This window comes from Mya arenaria, chromosome 12 (genome assembly GCF_026914265.1).
Source record: "Mya arenaria isolate MELC-2E11 chromosome 12, ASM2691426v1".
Taxonomy (NCBI): domain Eukaryota; kingdom Metazoa; phylum Mollusca; class Bivalvia; order Myida; family Myidae; genus Mya; species Mya arenaria.
The window spans coordinates 36,630,555-36,648,996 of NC_069133.1; the positions used below are offsets into that span (position 1 = coordinate 36,630,555).

The following is an 18,442-nucleotide window of genomic DNA, read 5'->3' on the forward strand; positions in this document are numbered from 1 at the left end:
ATGTGCAACACAACTTATAACCAAGGGAAACAACCTAATAACAATAATGTCAATATAAATATAAGTTGTTTCCCTTCGATAAAAAATAAATTTGGTTTTATGTAGCAGAATGCAATGTAAGCTGTATTATTGAAACAGAAGGGCCAATACAAATTTGTTCAAAGATATTGCTGACATTTATTCCTAGCTATGGAATTCCAGTAATAACATATCTTGTTGTTTAATTAAACATTAAAACATCAAGACAAAGCATGGCCAACAATGACCCTGTTGTTTAAATAAAACATTGAAATATACAAACAGGATTTTTTTGTTTTTTATTTCCAGCAAAAAACAGCATCTTGAAAACACATTAAATAACAGCTGATATTTACAAGCCAGAAGCTCTTTTGGAGAAGTAATAGTTACTGTAATGTACATGGCATTAGTATGAGCAAAATATAAAACTGTTAATGTATAAAGTCCCAAAAGTCCCAGATGGTGGAATCAGCTTATATATCCACTTATATGTGAATTCGTATAAATATTGGCTGATATTTACAATTTTGTGCTTCCTTCAGAAGAATTGATGGTATATGAATCATTAGAATGTCGAACACTTATTTCATTTTGAGCCACAGTTTTTGCCAAAAGTTTAGCCTTCTTTTCTGCGTTGAGTAATTACACTGATATTTTGACCCAAACAAAAGTTGTACATTCTGTGAAGTCTGGTTAAAAAACTGTGGCCAAGAGGCAGAGTTGGTTTTCCAATATAGTTAAGTAAAAAACCTTGTCCTGTTAAAAACGTCTATTTGTGAAATGATGGTTGTGTTCCCATCCTTTGTGGCAAGTCTTAACTTGAGTTATTGAAGTGATAGTTGTTCATTAGTTAGTTTGTCAGCCAGTGGGCTGCGGGGCTCGTTTTAATGATGATCGTAATCAATCTATGTTGTGAACCAAAATGATCTCACTGCCATATTGTCATTAGCTTGATACATATTTGTGTAAAATCGCACTTTAGCCAGTTCACATACATGATAATAGAAGATGAAATTAACAAAAATAAACTTGTTGCAACTGTAGATGTTTCTACATTTTTATTAAAGATGATTGAAGTTACAACTCATAACCAAGGGAAACAACCTAGTAACAATAATGTCAATATAAATATAAGTTGTTTCCCTTTGATTAATAAGCAGGCTCTATGCAGCAGAATGCAATGTAAGCTGTATTATTGAAACAGAAGGGCACCATACAAATTTGTTCAAAGAGATTGCTGACATTTATACAGAGCTATGGAATTCCAGTAATAGCATAAAGTCATCAATGATCATGTTGTTTAAAGTGACACTCTTATTCAAAATCAATACACATACATGTAAAACAAACACAAAGTTTGAGTAATACACCCTCAGCTACTTAAATAAATAATGCATTTATGAAAAATATTAATTATTATAAACAATATTATAACTGTGTATTTAATAGCTGAAAATGCAAAAATATTAAATCATTGGTGAATGCTAAAAGATTTACTATGATTAACTATGGTCTTATAAGGTAGCAATATCGTGTTTTCTGCACATATCTTTTAAATTAAACTCAGTATCCTTCATAAGAACCATTGTTTTCGACATTTGTTCATCCTTTTTGGTATATTTAAACAATTATATTAAATGTGTTAAATCTTATTTGGGAGTAATAGTGCATCTTTAAATAAAACATTAAAATATCAGACAAAGCATGGCCAATAATTACCATGTTTTTTTATGTAAAATACAAACAGGAGTTGTTTTTTTATATATTTTTTATTTCCAGTAAAAAAACAGCATCTTGAAAAACACATTAAATAACAGCTGATATTTACAAGCTAGAAGCTCTTTTGGAGAAGTGATAGTTACTGTAATGTATAAGACATTAGTATGAGCAAAATACAAAACTGTTCATGTATAATGTCCCAGATGGTGACATAAGCTTATATAATCCACTAATATGTGAATTTGTATAAATATTGGCTGATATTTACAATTTTGTGCTTCCTTCAGAAGAATTGATGGTATATGAATCATTAGAATGTCGAACACTTATTTCATTTTGAGCCACAGTTTTTGCCAAAAGTTCAGCCTTCTTTTCTGCGTTGAGTCTTCGGTATACAGGTTTGAAGAATATGATGGTTACTACGACTGCCACTGTTGAGAACACGTTAAATATGAAGAGATTGGAGTCTGAAATAGAACATAGAAAGTTATTGTCACTGAATCTTAGTTCTACATCTTTCATCATTTCAGGAATGCTGCCACGCAAACACCAACAGCAACATCTTAGTTGTTTTAAGTCAAACAACTAGCATGACTCCACCATTATTTAAGCCAGAGTTATGGGTCTTGCAATTGTATTTGGTTATTTGTGTACCAAGTTTTATTTGAATATCTTGATCGACCTTGCCATTGTCTTTGACGACATGTGTGCCAAGTTTCATTGAATATTTTGATTGGCCTTGCCATTGTCTATGGCAACATGTGTACCAAGTTTCCTTTGAATATCTTGAACAGTTTTTGAGTTATTCATTGCCAAGTTTACAGACTGGAAAGGGCCAAGAAAATTGCAATATACTTTGTTCAAAATGCTCAAAACAGGCCACACAAAAATGGGATTTACAACAGAAATCAACTACCACGTGACCAAGTAAATGCAATTAACATGGAAAAGAATTAAGAAGAGTACTGGGCCAGTACCCCTTTCCATTTTAACATCTTAAGTCATTTCTAAACTTAAGTTATTTTTCTAAGTGAAGTATCTCACTAGTCATTTGATATATTAACTTAATAATATCTGAAATATGCTATTTTTATGCCCACCTTCGGGCATAAAAAAATCGCACCATCCGTCTGTCCGTCCGTCCGACTCAATAACTCAGAATATTATGGACAGATTTTAAAATAACTTGCCACATGTGTTCGGCATACCAAGACGACGTGTCGCGTGCAAGAACCGTGTCCCTACCTCTAAGGTCAAGGTCACACTTAGGTGTTTATTCCCAATGGAATGCTGCATATGAGGACATAGAGTATAGTTTGTCGTGTCCGGGCTGTAACTTTCCCTTGTATGGACAGATTTTAAAATAACTTGCCACATGTGTTAGGCATACCAAGACAACGTGTCGCATGCAAGATCCGTGTCCCTACCTCTAAGGTCAAGGTCACACTTAGGTGTTTATTCACAATGGAATGCTGCATATAATGACATAGAGTATAGGTTGTCGTGCCCGGGCTGTAACTTTCCCTTGTATGGACAGATTTTAAAATAACTTGCCACATGTGTTTAAATTTCCAAGACGATGTGTTGGTTGCAAGACCCGTGTCCCTACCTCTAAGGTCAAGGTCACACTTAGTGTTTATTCACAATGGAATGCTGTATATAAGGACATAGAGTATAGGTTGTTGTTTCCGTGCTGTAACTTTCCCTTGTATGGACAGAATTTAAAATAACTTGCCACATGTGTTCCACATACCAAGACAATGTGTCGCGTGCAAGAACCGTGTCCCTACCTCTAAGGTCAAGGTCACACTTAGGTGTTTATTCACAATGGAGTGCTGCATATAAGGATACAGAGTATTGGTTGTTATGTCCGGGCTGTAACTTTTTCTTGTATGGACAGATTTTAAAATTACTTGCCACATGTGTTCGACATACCAAGACAACATGTCACGGCATGACCCATGTCCCTACCTCTAAGGTGAAAGATACACTTTGTGTTTATTCACAATTGAATGCTGAATATAAGGACATAAGAATGTAGGTTGTCAAGCATGGGTGGTATTTTTTATGTTCAGAGGCAATTTAAAATAACTTGCCATATGTATTTGTTTGATCTTTAACTTTTCATGTACTGACCTTGTTCATAGGTCAGTGTCACATTCGGGGGCATTCGTCACATACTGTGACAGCTCTTGTTACTGATATCATTGAATAAACATACTTTTTATTTTAATTTGACTATGAAAATTGAAAAAATTTGACTTAAGTTAAGAAATGACTTTAACATGTTTTATAAACACTAGAAATGAGCAATCGTTGATAATTTATTCATTTTCAGTGTTATAACTTCTTAAAGTCATTTCTGAACTTAAGTCAATTTCTTGTTGAACACATACATGTCCAGTCTTGTGGTACAAAGTTGTCTGTAGAGTTTTCTGAGATGTGGCAGCCCGTTTCCAGTTGAGATTCATATCCGGAGAGAGGCTGTGCTATGTACTGCATGGATAAAAGGGTGGCAATGGCCAGAACTTGTCTGAAATGTAAACAAAATAATGTATCATTTAAAAAGACTACCTGAGGTGTATGTATTCTTGAAATGTGTATAATGACATTGTTTAAAGTTCTATAAAAAGAATAGACTCTTAAAATAAATCACCGGTACAAACATCCTCAATTACCATTAACTGACTTCATTTAACAGCCCATGTACAATTAGGGTACAGGTTAGAACCTTGTCCAGGGTTATCATATGACTATTAGTAAATCATTCTATTTGTTCAGAAGCTATGAATATCAAGATTATGTCAATTTGTTTCAACCTTATTTAATAATGCACTTTTCCAGTTGTTTAGATTAGTAAATGACATAATTATAAATGGCAATATATTCTATTATTTTCTCTATTTATCATCAATCAAATACAAAAAAGTTTATCGTCTTGTAAAGCACTGGTTTATTATAGATTATCCATCTTTTATCGGTCATTATCATTGTAAATACTATTATGGAATGGAAACAAGATTATACCCTTAACCTATTTGCTTTAATATCTTCAAAATAATTTCATGTTCAAACTTCAATACACTTTAAAACAAAAATACACAATATATACCGAAACAAAACTAGAGAGCTTACTTAGCAGAATCCTCTTATAAGGGTCTCAATATTTTGAGAAAGTTTTGCCAGCTCCCAGGTCATTAAATGATCTTAGTTTTAAGTACCAGTAGGTAATATTTGAAGGTTTACTTTGTTTCCACAACTTTGTGGCATCTTAAATTCTGGCTGAAGTTCAATTTACGCAGATAATTTCAAAATAAATATATATAATGACATTTAAGATCATTTCAATTTACGTCTAAGATTGACTAAAATCTTTTTTGAATTAGATCTGGAAATGATCTCGTTTTTAAAATTACTCCTTACCCTGACACAATACACAGTCCAGAGCTGGTTGCCTCGGCAACTGGGTAAGTGACCTCAACAGCGAGCTCCATGCTGATTGGGTAGATCACAAGGCCGAAGCCCCCAAATAGGGCCAGCGTTATGGCAACTAACGCCTGCTGGTCACGTAAACGGGAAACCTGAAGTATTATGTTTCACATAATGATTAAGCTTATGTATGATGCTTATAATGTATATGGCGGGGCCAATTCCCAAAATAGGGCCGAATGTCTTGTGAACTAGCACCTGCTGGCCTTATAAACAGGAACCAATTTAAGATATGTTTTAACTTTGCACAAGAAGTGGTCATTATGAAAAATAGCTGACAATTGATATAATCCAATATGGCTCCCTTCAATTATACTTAATGCAGAGGACTTAATTTCACTTTCAAACGGAAAATATATCTTAAACATTATTCTTCCAAAGGTTGAACAGGCAAGATAAAGAGCTGGTTTACTTTTAAGAATAAAGATGCTTTTGGCGCCATTTTTCAAATAGATGTCATGGCCTCCATCAATTGACCTTTTCCTGTGCCATTTTTATGCATTTTTAACAAAATGCACATTTAAAGGTTATCTTGGCTGTGCTATTCTCACATTAATTATACTGAATCTCAATCAGAAATTTCATTGAATACTGAGGTTCAGATGATTTTGCTTTCAAACAAAGACAGTTATGACAAAAATGTGAAGTCAAATGTTGAAAACAATTTCTTTGGACCTTTTCTCTCACTCATCCCAACTAAAGACGAGCATAAAATACTGTTGCACTAGTGTGGTTTAGTTATAAAACTTAACTTACCTGAGTAAATGCTATACCAGCCAGTGTCGCGATAGCAAACGAGACTTTTAGCACTTCGTCAAACCGTTTTGTTTTGTCAACATAAACACCCGCTACTCCCGACATTATTACCCCGCAAACAATCATCAAAGCACCACATAGGCCGGCAAAATCCTGAAAATGTTCACAAAGAAATAGAATAATTTTATTTTAGTACTCGCACTATTTTGCCTTGTCTCGCAGGCCTTTTTGGACTAGGGCACTTGTGGCCTAGTTCATAGCCGTAAACGCGCTATCTGCATTCTCAAGCCGCATCTGGTTATCATACCTAGTCAAGGAACAGTAGTGAGTGAGTAGAAAGTTCTGTAACTCTGGTTGAATAATTGTTGACTTGCACCAACTGAGAAAAAACTAAGAGCGTTTGTTGGCATCCTTTTGTGAGGCTCTAGTTTTCATTTAGATGATATAAATCTAATTAATCTCCCACAAAACATGTAAAATGAATTCATTAAGAAATTCTTACAATAGCACAATAAGGGCATATCTGTGTTCATCTGTTTTCAGGGGACATAACTCAGCAATTCTAAAAGCCAGGATTAATAGGACTGAGTCCTGAACATATTGTATTATCACTGGTAACAAATTTGCATGTTATTAAATTAAAAGTTTTTGAGTTTTGAGTGTATAATGTCCAAGGCTTTCACAACAATTAAAGCTGTTTTCTTTGAAAAACAGGCAGAAATTAAATAAATAAATAAAGGTAATATAATAAATGGCCAACTTACATCTGAGTATCCTCTTGGACAAAGTATTTGTTCCAGCAAAGTGGCAAGGGCTGTAAAGAGTCCCAGGCCAACTCCAAAGGCAAAGTTTAACACCAAGTAGTTCTTACTGCAAGCCAACTGAAATATAAAATACAAAACTGCAGTTCATATCAAACGAATATAGTCACATTTTGTGAACGAGAGATATGGCATAAACTACTTTTATGTGGATTTGGAAAATGATGCATTATGGGCGTATTTTATTTATTTTTTCTCTCCTATATTGATATAAAAGGTAGCCCCCCCCCCCCTAAATCTGCCAGTAAGCTTAGCTCTAACTATTTGAGTCTTGGTTTAAACATATTTGACTATTGAAAGAAACATACAAAGTATGCAAGGTCATGTATACAATGTCAAAGTATAGGATTGGGCTGGAAGATGGTAAACAACTTATGAAAGCCCTATCCCACATTTTAGCTCTGCATATTATGTACACTCAACAAATTTGATGTGTTTTTTTCTCTGTATATTCATGTTGATGAACAATCCTATTCAAGGGAGGAAGGAGACATATGAATTATTTCTTGTATGCTATTCAGTGATATTTTCACTGCTTATATAGATTATTGTTGTTTTTATTCGTAGTAACATAGGATTTTCACTGTGCTGGTTTGAAAATGTTTGAAATGACACCGCCAAAATGAAGTTACAACGTTATGTATATCATGCAATTTTTTCAATTAATGCTAGTTAAATTGACATTTTCATATTTCATCAAAGAAACATAAAATTGTTGCATTTTGATGTAAGATGAAAACTTATTTCATTCATGATCACAGAAAATGATAGTTTCACATGCAGCCAAGAAAATAATGGAGGCTTTTCTTGAATAACCCGAAAAATGATGAATATTTCTGCACGAAATTTCACAGGAAGAAAGATAGAGCCTTAATTGAAAAATCTATATTCTATGATTTATAATGTCTGCTTGTTTTAAAAAAAAAATCAGTTAACAAACATATTCATTTAAATCCACTGAAATGACAGTGAACTATACCATTAATATACTGACTTGTTAGAAATTATAATTAATGCACCGACTTGTTTGAAGTTATAATTAATACACTGACTTGTTTGAAAATGTAATTAATACACTAACTTGATTGAAATCATAATAGAACATCTCTTTAGAATCTCAATTGTTAGTTAAATGTTGTATTTATTTCAATTTTCTATAAAATTGAACATGTTGCTCTGTTTAATCGACTGTTTGGGGTGTGCATGAATTCCATTTTGTTGTGTGGTAAAAACGATAATCCCCCACTGGAAGAAATATGATGCAACCTGATGATATTTTAATATTGCTGATTAATTGCTCATTGTCAGAGAATGATATTAGCTTTCCTATTTTGAGGCTTCATTTGAACACAAAATATCATGAATGATATGAAAATAATCATCATGGAATTGCTAAAACTGGTATAATAGCGTGGGCCAATAATTGGTATGGGCAAAAATGTGTTCCCTAACCAGTAAAATGTTTTAATTTTCAAGGACTAAAGTTCCACAATTGTTCATCATTTTAAGGTTGGGAATTTAAAACCTAGCAAAATATATTATTTTCCAATGATTTAATCATCACCAGCACTCTATGGTGGCTGGGCCGGTGGCCTTGAAATCAAATTCCAATGCCGTTATTATGGTGATGATAAACTAAGAAATAACAATTATGCAGGTTTTACTTCCATTGTGTCTCACGAGAAATTTCTCTGATTTCTCTCTAACACACTGTGATGGTGGCCTCTAAATATTGTTTCTATGCTAATAAAATCTTGTATCAAAGACAGAAACAACAGTAACACAAGTCTTACTTTCTTGAGGTTCACTAGAAATGACTCAGACTTTTTCCAGAGCTTGGTCAGGGTTTGGTCACTGGCCTTGACATTCACACTCCCAAGGTTGTTACTATGGTGATGAAATACTCAGAGATCAAAGACAGAAATAAAGCAACTTAAGAGATGACTCAGATTTTTCTCAAGAGCTTGGTGATGGTGGGGTTGGTGGCCTTGACCTTTTCACTCCCAAAGTTGTTACTATGGTGATGAAATACTTAAAGAGTTCAAAGACAGAAACAACAGAAATGCAGGTCTTACTGTCTTGAGTCCAACCAGAAATGACTCTGACTCCTCGCCAGCACTTGGTGATGGAGGTGTCGGTGGACTCGACCTTCTCACTCCCAAGGTTGTTACTATGGTGATGAAAAATGCTGGTGCAGACACCACCCATAACTGGAAGAAGAATGTTTTGTTTAATTACAAGCACACAGTAACTAAAGTCTTGATAACAAAACAATCATTTATACTCTTACATGATTCTAGATTTATAAAGCTTTTTTAAGGAGCACAATATACACTTAACAAATTTTCTAACGCTACCAGTAGCATTTTCGCAATAACTTTAAAAATACCGAAAGGAACTGAACAATATTTTCAGGAAAAATAGATTAATACAGAGGACATTGTTTGATATAATATTTACAATAAAATAAGTCCAACAGATTTTATTAATTATTCAATGAAACCCCTTTTTTCAAAGTCGCAAATTTAGCCAACTATTCAGTTATCCACATTATTAACTGTATTCTTGCAAATTTATAATAAAATAAATTTCGTTTTTATAATCGCTGTAATTCTAATATATTTTAATGTGATTTTATATTTATTCCCCCCCCCCCCCAAAAAAAACCCGATAAATAACTGTTTAATTGCTCATGTGGGCATCTTTTTTATTTTTCCAAGAACTCGTTTTTAGAGGCGCGGTGCACGTGAAACTTGTGCTTACTGGTAAGTAATACATGTACTTTCTAAGTAGTCTAAAAATAAACAATTAAATTCATGGACATTGACATTTGCATCAGTTATAAGGAAAGATTTTTGAAATGCTGAAACTGTCAAACCAAGAAAGAGTAAGAGCGATTGGTCTAATTGAAGGTGGTGCAAGTTACAATGGTGTAAGTGTTCGTTTACTATTTTTTGCCAGTCATTATAATTTCGTTTTCGATCAGACTTTTTAAAAAAAGATATTAAATATAACTTAGGCCATTTTCAGAAACCTGCAAATTTCGTTCATTTTCAGGTTGCAAGAATGCTGAATGTGCACTGCACATCAGTAATACGTTTGTTCGTAAAACAGAATGACAGCCTTTGTCCGAGACCTGCCACGCCAGCCAAGAGGACGAGCTACTAAAAGAAATCAGGACAGAAACATTCTGAATACACACCTTCAAGACAGGCATCATTGAGATACTGATACATCGAGGGTAACAGTTAGAACGCATGCTCGCACTATCAGCGCCCAGACTGTGCGTAGAAGGTTGAGGGAAAATGGTCTACGCTGCAGATGCCCATTTCATGGGATTATCTTAACTGATCAGCACAAACTAACCCGTTTACGCTGGGCCCTGTTTACGGATGACCAGAGCGGACTGGGCGGCTGTATTATTTACCGATGAATCACGCTTTAATTTATACGATAAAGATGGTCGTGTATGAATTTACCGAATGAGAAATGAACGATTCAGAGGTAGCTGTATAGTCGGAAAGACACCATTTGGCGGGGGTTCCGTTATGATTTGGGGAGGAATGTCAATGAACACAAAAACTGTTGCCGTCAGAATTCATGGTAATTTAAATGCTGACAGGTACATTAATGAGATTTTGCTTCTTGTTTGTATTCCTCATATATGGAATAATAGAGGCATGCGATTGTTACAGGATGGGGCACCTAAGTGCCACACAGCAGGGTAAATGTTCTGCCAATGCCATCCCGCTCACCGGACCTCAATCGGATTGAGCACATCTGGGATGTAGTTGGTAAGGCTGTCAGAAGAAGAGCTCCACAGAATCTGAGGCAACTGGAACAGTTTGTCATGGAGGAGTCAGGAACCGTGTTTCTCAGGCCACTTGTCGAAATTACGTCTTGTCCATGCGCAGCTGATGCAGGGAGGTCATCCAAGCAAATGGTGGTCATACCAAGTATTAAATAATGCCGAGAGTACATGACTAAAACACTGGATACTTAATGTAATCGAGCTTGAAAAAAGCTTTGAAGATGGTAATTTAAGTACAAATACACAATTTAGTTAAGTGTGTCATACACGGTGGACAGCGTGTTGTTACGTTGTTTTCAATGTGTCAGAATGACACGCGTCATGTGATATATGTTTTTACATTTACGTTATACAAAGATGGTGATAACAATTTACATGTTTATTAAATCTACTGATAATTTTGTTCTTAGCATTCCAAGGACTTTTTCAAGATTGGGGACCTTGACTTTCATTTTATAAGTAATTGAATTTATCCGATAAATTTTGCGACTTTGTAAAGTGGGGGTTGCATCGAATAAAATACAAAATCTTCAAAATACGGAAATGTCTGTTGTTTGTTTTCCACCAAACACTATCTGATATATTTCTTTAACTGCTCTGAAAATTTCACGCAATTATCCTCAGTAGTTTTTAAATTATTGCGAAAAGGCTACTGGTAGCGTTAGAAAAGTTATTAAGTGTATGTTAATGCAAAATATAAACTTTAATTTTAATGCATTTAATATTATGTTTAAGTTATTTTGCTTTAATGATTAAAAAAATAAAAGGCATATATAATTATGATTTCAGATTTGTGAACAGTTTTTTTTATCTGTACACAAATCATGTTATTGTTGTTATTTTTATCATTAAAGTCAAATTAGTTAAACATGATTATGCATTAAAATTATAAAAGAATAATTCTGCATCGACCTATATTGAGCGCATTTAACCATTCATTAATCAAGCTACATACACACATTTTATTTAGAACAGTTAACTGACAAATTATGTCAAACTTTACAGCTGTTTAAGATGCTTACTAGTATATTGATATAAAATACTGTAAGATTAGATAACTGCAATAAAAAACAGCCAACGCTTTTATGCAATGAGAATAAATGAGCACTTACTGCTAATGGAATGTCTGATGGCCCTTCCACAATTAAAGGTACAATAATAAATGTCAGCATGTTCCCAAGAGGATTCACTGAAAAAGTATTGAAATGTGTTTGTCTTACTTATGGCAGAGGTAATAAGGATTTTACAGGTTTTCATTTCTGATTTTGTTACTACCGTACTTTTCATTGAGTTAGAATTAGAAAAAGAAAAATTTGGACAGAAGTGAAGGGAGTTGAGAAACTTGATTTCCCAGCAGTTTTCAAAACAAGTCAACGTTCAAGTAGAATCAACCAGACCCACTTTTACAATAGTGGGCCATATAAGACAGAGATAGTGAAAACAGTAACCTTTATACATACTTTAAAGGAACTAGACACTTGATGGTCCATAAATGGGCAAATACAGTATTTCCTCAAAACAAGCCTAGAATTGTCAATAGGAGCTAGTATATGGCAAATAATACATCATTTTAAATTATTTTAAGAATAAACACAACAATCTTGTAGGCCCACATGCAGTCTCAGCTGAGTTTCCCCATTTAGAAATAGCACAGAACAGTTTCCCTGTTTAAAAACATTTTCCAGTTCCTAAATGCACTGTTTGTCAATTTGGGTCGCCATAGATTGTCACTTGATGAGTGATTATATATATATATATATATTGACTCTGTTTTAAAACTTACTCAGATCTGGGACCAATAATACTATTCCCAGCTCAGGTTAACATGGGACGAAAACTTAGAAGACTTTCGGATTGGAAAAATAGGCAATAATTATGAAATATAGATATATCGTAGGCAATGTGCTATATCAGTTAGTTTTTTTTCTTGCAATTGTATCATCTGGTATCCAGTTCCTTTAACAATGATGATATAAAACAAGAGCTGTCACAGGAACATGGCAAATATCCCGGATTTGGTCTTGTCAGAGTGATTATAGCCAATTGACCACTAAGCTAATAATACCTGCTAAAATAAAGCAATATATAGAATGCATAAGACAATACTGCCCAAATTGATAAAATGTAGTTGGAGCATTGTTTTAACCAAAAGGAATCAAATTATGTATAAAAGGGTCATCTGCTGTCTTTGGCAACACATCACTCAAGTTCCATGGTTGTAGATCAAAGAGGTCTAAAATAAGGTTATTGTGCAATTAAAGGTTTCATACCTGTGAACTTGACCTTCTGTTGAAATAGGGATCTTTTCATAGTCATGGATAGCCTACCACTGATGTTTGATGGTCCTAGGTCAAACCATTTTTAAAATACTGTTCAGACAAAATGTTCATAAGACTGTTGCGTCTGACCTTTACCTTTTAGTTACTGACCTCAAAATCAAAAGAGGTAATCTTCTGGTAAAGGGCAACCTACCATTGAAGTTTCATGGCTCTAGATCAGACTATTTACAAGTTTGCGGACCATGACCTTTGACCTAGTGACCCCAAAAATAATAGGTTATTAGTCAAGGGCAACCTAGCACTGAAGTTTGACAGTCCTAGGTGAAAACTGTTCTCAAGTTTTTATGCTGACAAAGTTTAATAATGGACAGACACAGGGACAGTACTATACTATATACTAATACTTTATGCCACCCTTTGCATAAAAGAGACTTAATTTTACAAAGCCATCTAGTATGACTTAATTGACTAACAAAATGATTTAAAAATGATACTCGCCTTGACAATTATAATTAAAAGTTATTGTACAATCTACCTGAGATTGAAATTATATAGATTATTGCACAAGTTATAATTTCAATTGCATGGGATGGGTGTTGTCACTCTTTTGGAAAATACAGTCAACCCTACCGTGTGATAAGTAGCATTCATATATTGAAATGTCATTGTAATTTATCCACACGCTAATGATTGCACGATGAGAGCTCTTGCCTACGGCACCTGATTTTGATGTAAACAAAAACAAAGAAAACACTCTCCAATAGAGTACAATAGTTAATTAAGTTAACTTATTTTCTTGATAAGAGAAACTAAAATTTACCTTTATAATGTAACGTGCGCCTACAGTGGACGGTTACTTTAATGACAGATTTGCAAACAATCTTTTTAGACTGAATTGAACTATTGAATGGCAAATTTGCAAACAATATTTTTTTATCTTGATAAGAAAGACTGAATTAAGCTTTTTAATTGCGAATGTGCAAACAATCTTTTTTATCAAAGATTAGATTAATTCTTGTAAGTAAATAGCTTACTCATGCTTCCAATCATATTGGCTGTTGCTCGCCGGTTTTCTGGAAACCATAATGCTGCCAGTTTCGTTGGGGTGAACATTATAAATGGTTGAGCAATGGCCGCCAGTGATTGGCCGATTATGAGGATGGTGTAACTATGGTTACGTGGAACTATGTCCAGTGTGCTGAGGTTCCGAAGTAAACCACCGAGGCCGGTCAGCCATGCTGATAGAATAAGCTGTAATAAGAATTTATAAATAATCTTTAGTATTACAAATTAAAGATTTTTTTCCAAAGGGAGCAAATGCGACCAAAGGAATAATTTTGTATAATTTGTAATACATTAACATAACCCACTTATTGTCGAACTTAATTAAGTATATCATTAAGTATGAAGCCACAGCCAAATATAAGATTCAACTTGTGCATTAGTCATGTACACCAATAACCAAAATTGAGTGCATGAAATACTTGACTCAGATTGGCCGATTTGAAGCAATGACTATAAACGAGTTTATTATTCAATATCTTTGACTGAAATTCAGGACTTGAAGCAATGACTATAAAACTAGTTTATTAATCAATATCTTGGACTGCAATGCAATTTTAAGCCAAATGCATTTTTTGAACTTACAAGTCATTCATAAATTTGCATTAAAAACATTGATTAAAGACAATAGAGAATTGTGTTCAGTTTCATAACAATCTGACTGAATATTATAAGCTAGGGAAAACAAACATTTTTTATCTGAATGAAAACAACCACACTGAATTGGTATTAAATTTTGCATAATAATAGTATTGATATTGTTTTATAAAAAGATTATCTGAGGCCAAATTCATAAAGCATCTAAATGAATATTTTCAACTTAGCGAAATTGTAATTTTTTGATAATGATTACACTCTATTTTTTATCAGATTTATTCATATGCATATATTATTTAGACCATTTTCTTGCTTATTTTTATATTTTTGGTGTACATAACTTGATTGTTTTTGTAAAAATCAGATTAGAAAAAAGGCAATTTGCCACTAAGTTGAAAAATGTAACTTAAAGATGCTTAATGAATATGGATGAAGTTTAAACCTAAACATAAACTTACACTTGCTCTGAGGCCAAATGTATCGAGCACCCAGGATGCGATAAACCCGAACGGAATTGACGCAATCATGAACACCATACTGAGCATGTTAACTTTAAGTGGCGTGATCTCAAAAAATGCCACTGTCGTGTCCGCTGCAGCAGCGAATGTTATCCACATCTGATAATATGGATGAAAAAAGTGATGAAGTTTTTTTTATACAGACAGACAGACAGACAGACAGACAGTTTATTTCGACTTGTACAAAGTACATCATAAACAACACATAATTATATGTATATATAATATATACGTATATACTATAATCATTTTAAATGGTTATTACACCTTTACTAAATTGTGTAATTATCCATACATAATTAAACTCTTTGAATGTAAATGACATTGCATTATTTAAATTTTATTTTTAAAACTAAGACTTGTTTAAAATGTACCTTTCTTATTTTATTCAAATTATGTGTTTATTAAACCTTTCGTATAAAATTATACTACATCATCTATGATTTTTTATTATATCTTCCAAAAGTAATAACTGTAAATGTACAAATAGGCCTAGCTGAACTAATTATTATGATATGAAATAAGTTACCATGGCATTTGTGACATTCTGGAAGCAGACAATAAACAGCATGAACCATCTTGAGGAGTACACCCTGTACTCCCCCTTCCCTGAAGTGGAACCTTCTGACTCTGAACCTTCTGCACCTCTATGTTGGATTGTTCCATTTCTACTTTCAGGGCCTTTCACGATTTCTGTCTTCGATTCAGAAGATTTAACACCACATGTTCCATTTGTTTTCCTAAAGTCATCTAAAACTTCAGTATCACTGTTTAAATGTCCATTCCTTTTATGAAAGTTTTCACTTAATTCAGTGTCGGATTCAAATCCTTTGTTTTCTCTGGTAGTCATGTTAGTTTCACCTACATCCACATGTCTGCCGTTTTGTTCATGTTTTTTATCCATCGTTTACTCACCGGTTTTTCGTCGTTCTTCCGTTACCCAAACATTCATTTGTATTCATTCAAAATGTTTAATTCCACACACACACAATTTTAATGTTACTATGCAAACTTAAGTTACATCTTGTTAGATGCTTGGGATAACCAGAGATCCTAGGACACAACATTTCATTTCCTCTACCGTCTTCTGCATGTGTGCAGTATAAGGACAGTTTCGAATTAATCAAAAACCCGTCATTTATATCAGAAAGTAATCGAAGTTTAAGGACATGCTTGTTCAATATTGCTAGCTATCTTATCTGTCCTTTTTTCAATACTCCGTACAGCCAAGTAACGAGTTGTAACCGCAGTCGCTTTAATGCTGAAATTAATGTGGGTTTAGTGTTATCATGTAGAATTCCTTTTGCTCCTATATTTAAACTCAAACTTTAAAGAAGCATATTGCTTACAATAAGAGTAAGGTCAAGAACTTTAATCTCTGAGTTTGATAACTTATTCAAGAGCCGAGTCACCTTAATTTTTAAATCAAATACATGGACGAACTAACAACGGCATCATATATAATATAATTCTTTATATCCAGTATCCAATTGAATAAAACTTGGTTAAGCTGTTCTGAGGTTAGTTTACACACTTATTTTTTTTTTGAATGGTTAATACTAAAAACTACTCGAACCCACGACCGCCGGAACACTAGCATGGAGCTCTAACCAACTGAGCTAGCCAGGTAGCTGGTTCTAGCCAACACACACTACACTCCTCCCCCATTTAACCTTTAGGCCGCTGGAGGCACTCCTGCCATTTACCGCTGCCACCAGTAAAGTAAACTTTGGAGGTAAAGTGCACCTGGTGTTGAGCTCGAACCCACGACCGACGGAACACTAGCATGGAGCTCTAACCAACAGAGCTAACCCGGTAGCTGGTTCTAGCCCACACACGCTACAATACTGTTTATTGGATAAATATTGACCAATCAATAAACTCTTGGGCTATCATTGACCATACCAAAGAATTAACCACTTTTATATAATTGGATGCTGGCAATTACATTCATAAATTAACCATACATATAATGTGATTAATCCTGCATAATACCCTTTAGAGATATCGCAAAAAAAATTTGCAAGGATGGTAAAATAATACATTATATTAATTTTTACATAGTCATTTTAGTTACAATATCATCTTAAGAATTTTAAAATTTATATAGCTTATTATAGTACATGCATCGGATATTGGTTGGACCCAAGTTGCCGATACAATCCCCCTTAAAACTGTCATAGTGAACATTTATAACATCAATATGGAAGAAAAATATGAATAGAACAAACAACAGTGCATCATTTTAGACAAATATTAGCCTGAAACTCATATTACATTAAATATTCCTTCTGCTCACTGATTGGAGCAAAGGGATTTCTCTCAAAAAAACAAACCTATATAAATTGTCTATTTACAATATAAATATTGGGTTAAAAACAATCAAGAGAAACCTCTGTGGATTGGAGGCCGGTTGCATGCCCCAAGTTAAATCCCCTCTTACATCAGTTCCGGGATCTGCCCCTGCCATGCCTGTATTTGCAATAGTTACTCAATATTGTTAACAATATTGATTTGCATAAATGAAGCAATAGTCCCTGGAGCAGTAATTATTCATAAAGCATCTTAAGTCATTTCCAGACTTAAGTCATTTACACAATGCATGTATTTTAATACTCAAATGATTATTACTTACTTAAAATTTTCTGATATAAAGTTTCGTTTACTTTATTGAAAATATATACTTTTATGTTAAAACCACTTCAACAATTCTATCAATTTTAATTTAAAAATGTAAAGAAATCTACTTCAGTTAGAAAATTAATTTAAAAAGATGTTTTATGTCATACTGGCTCTGCATAATCCACTAGCTGATACAGAGGGACACCTCTAATAGAAAAGAAATGGAATTAATACAACAGAATGTACTATTTCAGACAAAGCCAGATTTTGCTTTGGGGAATGACCTCATTATCCCATTAACTCATTTAAACCATGTATATTTGGTTTTGTGGGGAGGCTTATTTGTTTAGATCAACTCTTTTAACATGCGCCCCATATACGGTAAGTTCAAATCATGGAACCTTCCCTGTAATCCAATGTTCAAGACCACAAAACAGTTGGAAATCAAGCTGTTTTTGGTAACACCATTTCTAACATATTAACACATTAGGCGTGAGACCACAGTTATTTTTACTATATGTTTCATATAGACACTAACCTGGCTTTTGACTTTATACACACCCCAATTGAAAAACAAGGACATGGCATCTCTAGAACAATTCAAGACACAAAATATAATCACAAGAAAACACCATGTTAACCATTGACCCGACTGTCAAAATTGAGTTCAAATACATAACCCTTCCGCCAGGGAGTCAATCGGCTACAAACAACTAATTTTCAGACTTCCACAAGCTATGATTTTTCCAA

The 18,442-nt window shown here is 33.8% G+C and overlaps 1 protein-coding gene across 1 annotated transcript; it reads right to left on the minus strand.

Annotated features, from left to right (window-relative positions):
- Positions 1-496: 496 nt before the first annotated feature.
- On the minus strand, positions 497-17,622 carry LOC128211968 (solute carrier family 49 member A3-like). Its single transcript, XM_052917158.1, has 11 exons — positions 17,464-17,622; positions 15,600-16,331; positions 15,011-15,169; positions 13,928-14,144; positions 11,727-11,803; positions 8,879-9,013; positions 6,747-6,863; positions 5,983-6,135; positions 5,161-5,318; positions 4,134-4,270; positions 497-2,204 (listed from the first exon to the last, which is right to left on the minus strand). The coding sequence occupies exons 2-11, from the start codon at positions 15,972-15,974 to the stop codon at positions 2,002-2,004; spliced, it is 1,731 nt and encodes a 576-aa protein (XP_052773118.1). The 5' UTR covers positions 15,975-16,331; positions 17,464-17,622; the 3' UTR covers positions 497-2,001.
- Between the last annotated feature and the right edge of the window lie 820 nt (positions 17,623-18,442).

Coding starts and splice junctions, on each gene's coding strand:
- LOC128211968 (XM_052917158.1), bottom strand. CDS start 15,974: ATGGATAAAAAACATGAACAAAACGGCAGACATGTGGATGTAGGTGAA. Junction 9,014..11,726: donor CATCAGACATTCCATTAGCA/GTAAGTGCTCAT, acceptor TTCTTCTTCCAG/TTATGGGTGGTGTCTGCACC. Junction 4,271..5,160: donor GGACTGTGTATTGTGTCAGG/GTAAGGAGTAAT, acceptor TTTACATTTCAG/ACAAGTTCTGGCCATTGCCA.